The sequence below is a fragment of the Trachemys scripta genome, chromosome 1, assembly GCF_013100865.1.
Source record: "Trachemys scripta elegans isolate TJP31775 chromosome 1, CAS_Tse_1.0, whole genome shotgun sequence".
NCBI lineage: Eukaryota > Metazoa > Chordata > Testudines > Emydidae > Trachemys > Trachemys scripta.
The window spans coordinates 338,248,356-338,261,907 of record NC_048298.1 but is presented as its reverse complement, the minus strand read 5'-3'; the positions used below and the strand labels follow the sequence as shown (position 1 = coordinate 338,261,907).

Genomic DNA, 13,552 nt, shown 5'->3' with positions numbered 1-13,552 from the left:
ACTCATGGGGGGAGGGGAAGAGAAGGAGGTGACTCCCTGGGGGATGGGGAGCACTCATGGGGGGAGGGGAAGACTCCCAGCTGTGGGGGAGACTCATGGGGGGAGGGGAAGAGAAGGGGGTGACTCCCTGGGGGAGGGGGGACTCTATGAGGGTGTGGGGCACACTCATGGGGAGAGGGGAAGGGAATGGGGGACTCCTCATGGGGGGGAGAAGGGGAGATGCCATGAGGGTGGGGGACACCCGGGGTGGGGGTGGAGGGGAAGAGAAGGGGAAACTCCCTGGGGGAAGAGAGCCCCTCATGGGTGGGCAGGACCTGTTGGCAGTCTCTCCCCTTGGGGCCGGTCTGCACCTCTCAACCCGCATGAACAGCCTGAAGGTGGGGCCCGAGCCCCTGGGAGAGGGATTCCCGCAGGAGGGCTAAAGTGCTGTGGGGTCCCAGCCCCATCGCTCACCCTCGCTTGGCAGGTCTTCAATTCTGGTGTAACTAACTGTCGAGCATAGAAATTGGGGTTTGCCCTGGCTGTGTAGAAGTAGGGAAGGCCCCACTTCCGCTAGCCATGCTACTGCCAAGGCAGTTCCCCCACGGCTTGTCTGCACAGGGAAATTGACTTAACTTGGCTGTTCCACAGTAGTCATTCCGCTATGCTGGAATAACAATTCTGCTCTAATGTAGCTAATCTGGACTAATTCCCCATGTGGATATTCTTTTCTTGAATAAAAGTGATTTAATTACAGAGTAATTACTCCCAAATAATTACTTCCAAAGCGAGTAATTATTCTGGAATAAAGTCACTTTTGTTCGGGAATAGAGTGTCCAGCTGGGGGAGTTGTCGACACAAAAATAATAAATCAGTTTCCGTTTTTGTCCTCCCTTTAATCTGTAAATTAATCCAGAATTAAAGCAATTTTTCCACTTCCCCAGTAGATGGCATCATTAGACTACTTTTTCTACCATCCACTCCCCCAAAAAGATATTTGTTATTATGCATTGTTTGTATTAGGCTAGTACCCATTGCAGATACCGTCTCTCTAGGCCACTGAGCAAATATGAGGGACTCAGGATACTAGGTATTGTGCATGCATAGAACAAAAAATTGCCCCTCGTCTATACTACAGGGACTATAGAGGCATAGGTACAGTGCTGCAGCTATACTGACAACCTTGTAGTGCAGACACAGCCTACAGTGACATAAGGGGCTTTTCCACTGTAGGAACACCACCTCCCTGAGCGAGGGTAGTTGTGTCTACACCTGGAGTTAGGCCTGCATACCTACGTCGTTGCATTGTCCAGGGGTGTGGATTTTTCACATCCCTGAGCAATGTAGTTATGTCAATGTAGATTTTAAGTGTAGAGCCGATCTAAGACTAAGCCGAGACAACAGTTTAATATAACAAACAGCTGGAGGGAGGCCATGCAAATAATGAGGCAGTTATGATTATGTCTAAGGACTATGTAATTAGCAGCCATCACAGAACTTCAGCAGCCTGTTACCAAGCATTTAGTATTTAGCAGCGTAGGTTGGTTTTAATAAGAGATTTAAAAGAGGCCAACGTGGTTGCTTTGCAGTTTTTCATAGTGAGTGCCTCTCATGCAGAAGGAGCAGTATGGGAGAAAGATTTTTGCAGCTGCATTTTGAATGGCTATAATGGCTTTGTTTTGACTGGAGATGTTGGTCAGTGTTTGAGGTGGAGGCTGCTTAACCGTTTCAGTCCCCTGTTTACAATGGCTTCTTTATATTTATCCTGAATGCAAGGTGGCAGTTACACCCCGCCCATAAAATCGGGGTTTAGCCTGACCCATAACATTTGTCATATACAGCACCTTTCGTCCAGAAGACAACATGCTGTTTACTAATTCTATACAGAAATCACTTCTACTTTTGAAAGGCAGCCATCTCTGGGGGGAAATGCCGCAGGTGCTTAACAACGTTATGCAACTACATGAGACAGGAAGCTGAGGAGAATGCCATCATGCCAGGAAAATGAAGGAAGCAGAATGTAATCTAAGGTATAATTTGGCTGGGACAGTGGGGCTAACACCACGGATCTAACAAAAATTGCCCTGGGAGCTTTAGTGTTGGGACCTCAATTATTCATTTCTTCTGAAAAAACATGCTGCTTGCAGCAGAGGGTGCTCCTTAGCTGCGCATTAGGGCATCAGTTCAGTACTGACTCAGACCAAAAATGGCCAGCTACTGACTAACTAGCACTATGAGACTCTTGTCAGGGCTCCCGTTTAAACAGTAACCCTGCTCAGCTTGTGAAAGCTACTAGGATACACTGCACAAGGCTACAAGTCTTGCAGTACCCTAATATCACGGATGTGAAGAGGGAATTTCATTAGGGACTAAAGCAGAACGGGTTTCAGAATCTGCAGTGGTATATTTTGAAGTATGTCTTGGAAAGGTCTGCTGAGGGGAGAACACAGTTTGGTTCAGTTGGAGCCCACGCTGTGCTCACTGATCTTTCTCCCGGTTGTTTTATTGCACCTTCTTTGAGCGTCTTATAGTAACTGACAAGGCTGATTTATTTTACTAGAACGTGACAGCACCCGATGGGTTAAACTGTGACAGAGGAAACCAGACTTCTCCTTCTGGGGTGTGACTGCGACTACATCTGAAAGATCAAAATTAAAAAAGAAGATTCACACTCTGAGATGATTATGGAAGGAAATTATGCAACAAAGAGAGGGCTTATTGGAACTGTTGTGTTACCTCCCAGTTCACTGCCTCCTTGGTAAGGAAGCTACAGGCTGGAAAGAACCTCTGTACAAACAAGTTTCAGTGTGGAAGCCATGTTAGTCTGTATCAGCAAAAAGAACCAGGCTAGCCCACGAAAGCTTATTCTTAAATAAATTTGTTAGTCTCTAAGGTGCCACAAGTACTCCTCGTTCTTTCTGTACAAACAGGCTCCCATAATTATTCTCTTGCTGATTTCCACAGTAAAATGCATTCCGTCTAACCGGGCTCTTTCTACCTGCCAACCCTGCAGGTGCAGCTGGTCATGTGAACAACTGAAATCAGGTCCTTTCTGTTGCACACTATTGTCAACTGAACTCAAAGTCTCTGGATAATGACCATGGGTGAGGTGGACTAGAATGGAGATGATCAGAAGAAACACACAGTGCCCTCAACTCCTATAGACGTCAGTGGACATTCTAGTTTAGCCTATCTAGATTCTTATGCTATGTTATTAACACTCAGCACTTTGCAGGATCTGGCCTGTAAGAAGAAGGAAGTATAGGTTCCAGATTCTCCATGGCCTATTTATTTACATACTTACGTCCAGTCAATCTCTGTTATGCAAAACACTTAAGCACCTGCAATGGGACTGTTTAGAATGATCAAGTTTTGCTGTGGAAATCAGTGAACCTTACACCTGTGTAAAATGGGTGTAAAACTCTACCGTTCTACACTCACTTGACAGCATTTTGCACAGGCAGAATTGACTACATAGGGTGCAGGGTGATGGAGAATCAGGTTACAGCTACTTTTGGGTGGGGTCAAATCTTGGTTGCTTTCCTCACTAGACTTCAGTGGCTCTTGTCACAAGGGTTTGGCCCTTGGGCAGTCATGTAACCGTGACCCTGCTATGGAAGATGCTGCGAAGTGGAAGTTACCACAGTGGCCCAAGGCAGGTCTCTTCTCTTGCTTCATTTCCCTCCAACAAAACAAGTTTGTATGGCCAACTTCCTTTTTTCTCCCGGACTACTCAGCTTAGATTGTCATCACAGCACAGAGAAGGAGGTTTATGTATGCAAGCAAGATGGGGGACATAAACATCATTAAGATACACAGGGTTTTCAGCTGAATGGGAGATTTTGTGATGCGGGATTTTGGATAAACAAGTTTTTCAGCTGAAAGTTATTTATATATTTATTCATTTTTTATTTTGATGTGTTCAGTTTTCCACATCTTCCAGCCTCCCAATCATGGCTGCTGGGAGTAGACTTGAATGAAATGGACACTTTCTGCTTTTCAGGATTTTGCTCCGCTGAAAAAAGGTTGGAAAGAGCGGCATCCGGATACGGAATTGAGTGAGATTCCTGCAGCGCACCCGAAATGCCATGGAAAGGTAGGTATGCAAGGCAGACTCAGAGAAATGAACGCGGTGTTCTGAGTTTGGCAGTAAATGGGCAGAGGGCTGCTTGTGGCAGGGAAGCAGGGACTTAGGAGAGATCAGATATTGCCATTCACTGCGAAGTATGGTGACGAAAAGGGATAGATAAAAACAAGATCAGGGAGATGAGCAACTGGCTGGAGCCAGAGATTGGAAATGATACAGAGCCTTTCAGGCGGAGATCACTGTTCAAAGTTAGCTCCTTTCCAATAGTATCAGAGGGGTAGCCGTGTTAGTCTGAATCTGTAAAAAGCAACAGAGGGTCCAAAGGTGCCACAGGACCCTCTGTTGCCTTTTCCGATAGTAGTTATTGTCCGGTGATTGGCTTTTGTCAAAGGAGGTGATGGCCTAAATCCAGTCCCAAATGGACAGGCATTTACATCACAGAGACCACCAATTGCCCTGCTGGTTGGCATACTCAGCAAAGAGCCCAAGGACTGAATAGACCTGAAGACTAAAACTACCCCCTCACCCCTTCCGCCCAGGTGGGGATAGTACAGGAGAAACTACTTCCTCACTGTCTGTGTTGCATAGAAGCTGGGGTTGGGAAAAGAATGTCACTATCCAAGGGCTGCCAGTCTGGCACCTTTTGCCTGCACTAGATTCACATCAAATTTATATTAAAAAAAAATCATTTTAAAAGAGCGAGAGGCTGAAAGTTACCGAGTCACAGACATTTTCAGATTGCGGGTTCCACTGACCTGTGTATCATTACCAACACTGTGGCTGCTGCTGCTTGTGGCCTCTGGCTGTGCCCAGCATGTGGAGATACTGCTCAAACTGCTGTCCTCTGCTGGTTCGTTTCCTCTCCAGGAGGCTGTTTAACTTGGAGGAGGCAGAAGGCAATGTACTGGAAACAGGATCAGTTTTATTCCCTCCTCTCCCCTTCTCTGTGTTCCTCACTATCCCTGTTTCTCTCTTATTCCCACCACCCCACCCTTCTGCCTTCCTTGGTATTTCCTTACATGTCCCATCTCACAGTGCAGCCCCCACGTCCTGTACTGGAGAGGGAGGGTTGTAGTGATTATTCTTCCAGGGCTTTAACGTCAGTGGGAAGTGCTGGTAAGTGTAACACATGCAAACCTTGGGATATCCATAGGCTAGAGAAGGCAGTAGTTGAGAGATCTAAAACAGTGGTTCTCAACCAGGGGTACACGTACCCCTGGGGGTATGCGGAGATCTTCCACAGGGTACATCAGCTCATCTAGATATTTACCTAGTGTTAGAACAGGCTGCATAAAAAGCACTAGCAAAGTCAATACAAACTAAAGTTTCATACAGACAATGATCTGTTTATACTGCTCTATATATGATACACTGAAATTTAAGTACAGTATTTGTATTCCAATTGATTTATTTTACAATTATATGGTAAAAATGAGAAAGTCAGCAATTTTTCAGTACTAGTGTGCTGTGACACTTTTGTATTTTTATGTCTGATTTTGTAAGCAAGTAATTTTTAAGTGAGGTGAAACTTGAGGGTACGCAAGACAAGTCAGACTCCTGAAAGGGATACAGTAGTCTGGAACGGCTGAGAGCCACTGGAAAACACAGGTTTAAAATGCCCAGGGTCTGTGGGGTCAGTTTGAAATCCTGGCAATATGGCTCAGCCCTCAAATGAAATTAGTTCCAGGGAGTTTACTGTACAAGACCATAATTACTAACCTTTGGCAGAAGTTGATTTTTTTAAATATAATTTCAGCAGATCATATCTATGTTTACGCATTTTTTTTATTTTGATCGATTAAAATGTTAGCAGTGGGACAAAATTATGAGGTTTCAGCTTTTTTTATCCATTTAAATGTTTACAGTTGCAGGAAAGTATGTGGTCATCAAACATTAGGGGGTCAGGCAGTAGTTATTTAAGGACAGTTTCAAAAGTTAAAGCTTTATAAAGAAAATTTTCAACCACACGTGTCAACATATACAAAGTAGATATCCTTAAATCAAGCTCTCGTAAGTTTTCAAGCAGCATTTTTCATACTTTACCTATTTGTAAATTTTTTTCATCAATTTCTGTTAGTGACATTTACTAATAAAAATCCTAGCCTTCCAAGCCTAATAATAACGGAGGTCTCATCCGCTCTGCATGGATATGCAGGATGGGGGCCTGATTTTCAGAGATGCTGAGCTTCTGTAGTTTGCTTTGACTTTGAAAACCAGGCTCTATGTAACACTCTTGTCATTAACCAAACCGAGCACTAGAGGTCACTGATTCAAAATGAAAAACAATCAGAAAATTCATTAGCGCTCTGGAAATGAAAATAAAAATTAAAACTCAAAGGGAAAAGCTAACACATTACACATAAGTTTATAGGGGTCAAACCTATCAGTGGTTTGAGCATTGGCCTGCTAAACCCAGGGTTGTGAGTTCCATCGTTGGGGAGGGGGGCGCTATTTAGGGATCTGAGGCAAAAATCTGTCTGGGGATTGGTCCTGCTTTGAGCAGGGAGTTGGACTAGTTGACCTCCTGAGGTCCCTTCCAACCCTGATATTCTATGATTTTATTGAACCCCACCCTGCAATGAGATTTGGACACTTCAGGAGATGGAGAATCCATCACTTCTCCTGATAGTTAATCACCCCCACTGTTCAAAATGTGTGCCTTACTATTTCTCATTTGAATTTGCACCAGCAAACAAACCTTTAGGGCCATTGCATCAACCCAGGGGGAGCAGACGCTCTGGGGAGCTGAGATCCAGGACTTCTGAATTTTTATTCTAAAGTTTCTTTCCATTTTACTTCAACAGGAAAAAGAGAGCGAGGAGAGACAACAAATAATTGGTGGATGTAATCAGACTTGTTCTGCAGTGACATCTGCTTTCCCATTGCCACCCATGCTCTGTTCCCTAGATCAGAGCTGCCCGGCAGCTTTTCAATAGCTCCAATATTTGGATTGCAGGTAGGTGTCTGTGGTGTGCCTTGCAAGTATACACCAGACCTTGCACATTAGATAAGGACATGCATAGTTCAGTGCAGAGAAGTGTGCAGAGTGGGGTCCTGCTTTATTTAATGTACATTTTAAAGATGCACTGTTTTTTTAAAACGCACAGGTGTGGTGTGCATGGGAGACTTACCTCATTCAATGCAAGCCATGTCTCGTTCATGGAACCCTTTCTGTCTGCCTATCTGGGTGTGTGTTTACTACCTGAGTGGCTTGTATGATGTGCAGATAGTGAGGCAAGGCTCCTCTAAGGGTACGTCTATACTTACCTCCGGGTCCGGTGGTAAGCAATCGATCTTCTGGGATCGATCCCAGAAGTGCTCGCCGTCGACGCCGGTACTCCTGCTCCGTGAGAGGAGTACGCGGAGTCGTCGGGGTAGCCTGCCTGCCGCATGTGGACCCGCGGTAAGTTCGAACTAAGATAGTTCGACTTCAGCTACGTGAATAACGTAGCTGAAGTTGCGTATCTTAGTTCGAAGTGGGGGGTTAGTGTGGACCAGCCCTAACTCTCATCTCACTCACTGCCCATCCTGTGAGGGACACAGAGAATGAGGCAGAGTTCTGTGTAAACCCTCTACGGTAAAAAAAAGACTGGGTGTTGAAAGTAGAAGGCATCTTGGGTGAAAGTGATCATGAAATCATAGAGTTCACAATTCTAAGGAAGGGTAGAAGGGAGAACAGCAAAATAGAGACAATGGATTTCAGGAAGGCGGATTTTGGTAAGCTCAGAGAGCTGATAGGTAAGGTCCCATGGGAATCAAAACTGAAGGGAAAAACAACTGAGGAGAGTTGGCAGTTTTTCAAAGGGACACTAGTAAGGGCCCAAAAGCAAGCTATTCCACTGGGTAGGAAAGATAGAAAATGTAAAAGACCACCTTGGCTTAACCACGAGATCTTGCATGATCCAAAAAATAAAAAGGAGTCATATAAAAAATGGAAACTAGGACAGATTACAAAGGATGAATATAGGCAAACAACACAGGAATGCAGGGGCAAGGTTAGAAAGGCAAAGGCACAAAATGAGCTCAAACTAGCTACAGGAATAAAGGGAAACAAGAAGACTTTTTATCAATACATTAGAAGCAAGAGGAAGACCAAGGACGGGGTAGGCCCACTACTCAGTGAGGAGGGAGAAACAGTAACAGGAAACTTGGAAATGGCAGAGATGCTTAATGACTTCTAAGGTTTAGAAGATAAAATAAAAAAAGAACAAGTTAAAAATCACTTAGAAAAGTTAGATGCCGGCAAGTCACCAAGGCCTGATGAAATGCATCCTAGAATACTCAAGGAGCTAATAGAGGAGGTATCTGAGCCTCTAGCTATTATCTTTGGAAAATCATGTGAGACAGGAGAGATTCTAGAAGACTGGAAAAGGGCAAATATAGTGCCCATCTATAAAAAGGGAAATAAAAACAACCCAGGAAACTACAGACCAGTTAATTTAACTTCTGTGCCAGGGAAGATAATGGAGCAAGTAATTAAGGAAATCATCTGCAAACACTTGGAAGGTGGTAAGGTGATAGAGAATAGCCAGCATGGATTTGTAAAGAACAAATCATGTCAAACCAATCTGATAGCTTTCTTTGATAGGATAACGAGTCTTGTGGATAAGGGAGAAGCGGTGGATGTGGTATACCTAGACTTTAGTAAGGCATTTGATACGGTCTCGCATGATATTCTTATCAATAAACTAGGCAAATACAACTTAGATGGGGCTACTATAAGGTGGGTGCATAACTGGCTGGATAACCATACTCAGAGAGTAGTTATTAATGGTTCCCAATCCTGCTGGAAAGATATAACAAGTGGAGTTCCGCAGGGGTCTGTTTTGGGACCATCTCTGTTCAATATCTTCATCAACGACTTAGATATTGGCATAGAAAGTGCGCTTATTAAGTTTGCAGATGATACCAAACTGGGAGGGATTGCAACTGCTTTGGAGGATAGGGTCATAATTCAAAATGATCTGGACAAATTGGAGAAATGGTCTGATGTAAACAGGATGAAGTTTAACAAAGACAAATGCAAAGTGCTCCACTTAGGAAGGAACAATCAGTTTCACACATACAGAATGGGAAGAGACTGTCTAGGAAGGAGTATGGCAGAAAGGGATCTAGGGGTTATAGTGGACCACAAGCTAAATATGAGTCAACAGTGTGATGCTGTTGCAAAAAAAGCAAACATGATTCCGTTGTGAGTAAGACACGAGAAGTCATTCTTCCGCTCTACTCTGCGCTGGTTAGGCCTCAACTGAAGTATTGTGTCCAGTTCTGGGCACCGCATTTCAAGAAATATGTGGAGAAATTGGAGAGGGTCCAGAGAAGAGCAACAAGAATGATTAAAGGTCTTGAGAACATGACCTATGAAGGAAGGCTGAAAGAATTGGATTTGTTTAGTTTGGAAAAGAGAAGACTGAGAGGGGACATGATAGCAGTTTTCAGGTATCTAAAAGGGTGTCATAAGGAGGAGGGAGAAAACTTGTTCACCTTAGCCTCTAAGGATAGAACAAGAAGCAATGGGCTTAAACTGCAGCAAGGGAGGTCTAGGTTGGACATTAGGAAAAAGTTCGTAACTGTCAGGGTGGTTAAACACTGGAATAAATTGCCTAGGGAGGTTGTGGAATCTCCATCTCTGGAGATATTTAAGAGTAGGTTAGATAAATGTCTATCAGGGATGGTCTAGACAGTATTTGGTCCTGCCATGCGGGCAGGGGACTGGACTCGATGACCTCTCGCGGTCCCTTCCAGTCCTAGAATCTATGAATCTATAGAGCAGGGGTAGGCAACCTATGGCATGCGTGCCAGAGGCTGCTCGTGAGCTGATTTTCAGTGGCACTCACACTGCCCGGGTCTTGGCTACTGGTCCAGGGTTCTCTGCATTTTAATTTAATTTTAAATGAAGCTTCTTAAACATTTTAAAAACCTTATTTACTTTACATAATAATATATATATATATGGAGATATACCATCTCATAGAGCTGGAAGGGACCCTGAAAGGTCAGCGAGTCCAGTCTGCTGCCTTCACTAGCAGGACCAAGTACCAGTTTTGCCCCAGATCCCTAAATGGCCCCCTCAAGGATTGAACTCTCAACCCTGGGTTTAACAGGCCACTGCTCAAACCACTGAACCATCTCTCAATGATAGTTTAATTATATATTATAGACTTATAGAAAGAGATCTTCTAAAACCATTAAAATGTATGACTGGCACGCGAAACCTTAAATCAGAGTGAATAAATGAAGACTTGGCACACCACTTCTGAAAGGTTGCCAACCCCTGGCATAGAGGGAGGGTCTCCCTCCTATGGACCTTGTGAGGGACATGGTGGTGTGTGGCCTTTTCTCTGTGTTTTTTTTCTTTTTAAAAAACACCCACCCTAGGAAATTCTATTTAAAAAACTATGTTAAATGAGTGTTAAGTAGGCTTGGAAGAATTCAATTTTTATCTGTAAATGTTAATAAATGTCAATTTCACTGTACAGACACAGATGAACAAATATTTCCAATGATAATAATCACAATTTACAAATAGGCAAAGTAAGAAAAATGCTGCTTGAGAACTTATGAGGATATTTACTTTATATATTTTGACATGTGAGATTGTCAATTTGTGTGTCAACAGTTCTAGAGCTTTAGCTCTTTGAATCTCTGTTTACTGTCATTAAATAACTATTGTCTGATACAAATGTGACAATTGAAATACATACACATTTAAATGGTTTCAAAATAAACATGGATACGATCCATTTAAATTCGTAACAATTCTGCTAAGCCTAGTGTTCAGGTTACATGGGGAAGTACCCCAAAAGTAGGAAATATTTGCCTCTATTCATTTGATACAGTCTACAAATGCATGAACATGTGTTATTTCCGACTAGACAATGTACAGTGTTTTCTGCAGCCTAGAAAGCGCAGTGGATTAAGCAGTGGCTCTTAAGGACACCATTGTGTGTCTTGTGTATAAATGCCTTTTGGACTCTTTCTGGCATGCATAAATTATTACCCATGAGAATCTCAATGTTCTTTTAACATAATGCTTTCAGTGACGTCAGTGTTGAGATGCATCTGCGAGGGAAGTGTAGCTCAGTGTGAGAATATGCTAAAGGAGGTCTTTGAGACACCTCCCTTGGCTCTGCAGATAAGAACAGCAGTACCTAATGGGCAGCTAAATCAATTCTGCCTGAGAGCTTCTGCCCACGCTTAGGTCAGCCTGAAAGTTGTAAACCATTTCAAAGAGCTTCCTGAGACCGGAGCTGTTCTGAACGGTCCATTTAGGAATAGCTCGCCACACCTTCCATATCCAAAAGTCTGTTCACTAGTGAGGCTGAAGTTACCTCTCTATTGTAAGTACTTCTATGGTTCCTATTATTATAGCATTTCAGCACTGTACAATCTTTAATGTCACAACAACCACTGAGGGAGAGGTAGGACGGGGCAATTATCGAAACTGAGGCAAACAGATACGAAGAGACTTGACCAAGGTCAAATGGGAAATCTGGGGCAGAGTATGGAGTTGACCTTGGGTTGTGCCCAGCTAGCACCCTCACCGTTGGACCAGCTCTCTCTCTAGAAGGATTGAGCCTGCACCCTCTTGCGTACAAAGCAGAACACGTCCCCCATTCCACCAAGTCCAGGAGATGGGAAGTCAGGTTGAATTTTGGGGAGAAGCGAAGGGTCAGGTCCATCCTTGGGGAGGGCTGAAGGGTACAGTTTGGCTTGCAGGGACATCTATGACTCTTTGCCCCTTTCCCCACATTGATCCTGACACTTTGTTGCCCCCATGGGAGGTGAGCGATGTGTAATTAGCAGTGCACAAACATTAATGAATTCATCCTAATTACCAAGTTGTGTTCCTGGTCCCTGCCAAAGATGGGAGATGCCCATAAGCAAGCTCCTTAGGGCAGGGACCATGTCTCTTCACAGGTCTGCAAAGCACACAGCTCCTTAAGACCTTCCCAGGCAGGCAACAATAGTAATTCAGCCTCCCGCTGTGTGACATCTCCCTTATTCCTTTGCCTGCTGCATGCACAGAAAGGGACCGTGTCTCTTTAAGCTTGGGGAGAGCTGCCTTGCCTGAGTGAGGGTGGGTTCTGGTTACTGTGAAGAATCCAGGTGACATGTGAGGCTAAGGGGCGGGGCTTCACCTGGCCCCCAGGTGAGAGCGATATGGGCTACAGTTCCCTAATGTCTGTGTCTCTTCCTCCCTTGCCCTGGCTTAGGCTGGAGTAGGTTCTTCCTCTGCCGGCTCCTTTCATTCACCCGCAGGCTTGGAATGAAGCTGTTCCCTGAACGATGGTCCGGCGAGGGCGTAAGGCAGAGTGACTCCCCGGAGCAGGAAATGCCAGCGACTGTGATGCCGGTGAGTATAGCAGGGCTTGGGCTAGGACTAGGACTAGGACTCTTCCTCTCTAGGTGTCTGGGGATGGGGCTGCGAGTCTCTGATTATCCCCAGACTGGGTGCAGATTGGCAGCCCTAGGGCAGGCTTCCCCACCTGAATCATGACTTGGGAAGGGGGAGCTCTTGAGGCCCCCGTTCAGCTGGGATCGCTCCCTGTTGAGATTTGAGCATATGTCTGAGACATCCCATGCACACAACTACTTTCACCTGAGCACCAAACTTTCCAGTTCTTCCTCTCCCGCTGTTGGCTGGGCTGGGCTTGGCTTGAACTTGCGACCTAGAGGTGACAGGCTCCCATCAAAAGCCATGGAGTTCAGAGTTGCCAAGCTGGCTGTGTGTATTTAACTCCCCTTGTTGTTACATTTTGTAGCTCCTACCATAAGCAGGGTTCTCCTGCACCTCCTTCCCCATTAGCCTGTAGCAGGCTGCTACAGATGCTGATCTTGGTTGGTTACACAGGTAGATTTGGAGTGATGACTCTGTTTGCTTCATTGGTGTTACTGTGGGTCTCTGCTGGAGTGACTGAGATTGGAATCTGGCCCACTAATTGCCTTAGTTCTGGATTTCCTTGGAGGGATTTTGTGTGTGTGTTTAATCCCCGAAGCACCTTTAAGATAGTACATATTGCATCTGGTTACAAAGAATCCAAGCTCAAAAAGGCTTCAATCAGATCATTTATATCCTTTGGAGTGTAGCTGTATAGTGGTGGTGTTTCCTATTTTTGTGCCTCTAGCTCTGATAGTTTATCATCACAATCCAACAGAGGAGTATAAAAACTCCTAGACCATAAATCCTATCCGGATCCTGCCCATCCCTTGTCTGGAACAGGGTTTCCCACGCTGATGTGGTGACACTCACAACTTGCCAGGTGCATAAAAGTTTCACCTAATGCAGGAAATGAAACAGTTTGCACCTGCCTTCTCCTTTAATATGAGGGAGGAGGGTGAGACCTGTGGAGAATAGAACTCCCAGAATGCAGTGCTCTCTTGATCCAAGTGAGATGCACCAGACTCTCTCCACCCCACTAATTTAGTCTGACTTGCTGCAGGCATGCAGGAAAGACTGTGGCTGGTGTATTTCCCATACATCAG

At 44.6% G+C, this 13,552-nt stretch overlaps 1 protein-coding gene across 6 annotated transcripts in view; it reads left to right on the top strand.

Annotated features, from left to right (window-relative positions):
• The first annotated feature begins 1,106 nt into the window (after window positions 1–1,106).
• LOC117871364 (sodium-dependent proline transporter-like) overlaps window positions 1,107–13,552 on the top strand; it is a 45,330-nt gene continuing 32,884 nt past the window's right edge. The window contains exons 1-5 of one of the 6 annotated variants that reach the window (XM_034759286.1): window positions 1,107–2,009; window positions 2,540–2,737; window positions 3,983–4,075; window positions 6,871–7,022; window positions 12,283–12,422. In XM_034759286.1, coding sequence (XP_034615177.1) covers window positions 12,336–12,422 — 87 coding nt within the window. In that variant the 5' untranslated portion in view covers window positions 1,107–2,009; window positions 2,540–2,737; window positions 3,983–4,075; window positions 6,871–7,022; window positions 12,283–12,335. Of the gene's footprint in view, window positions 2,010–2,539; window positions 2,738–3,905; window positions 4,080–6,870; window positions 7,023–12,282; window positions 12,423–13,552 lie in introns of all 6 variants that reach the window. The other 5 variants (XM_034759288.1, XM_034759285.1, XM_034759287.1 and 2 more) reach the window with 5 other exon arrangements.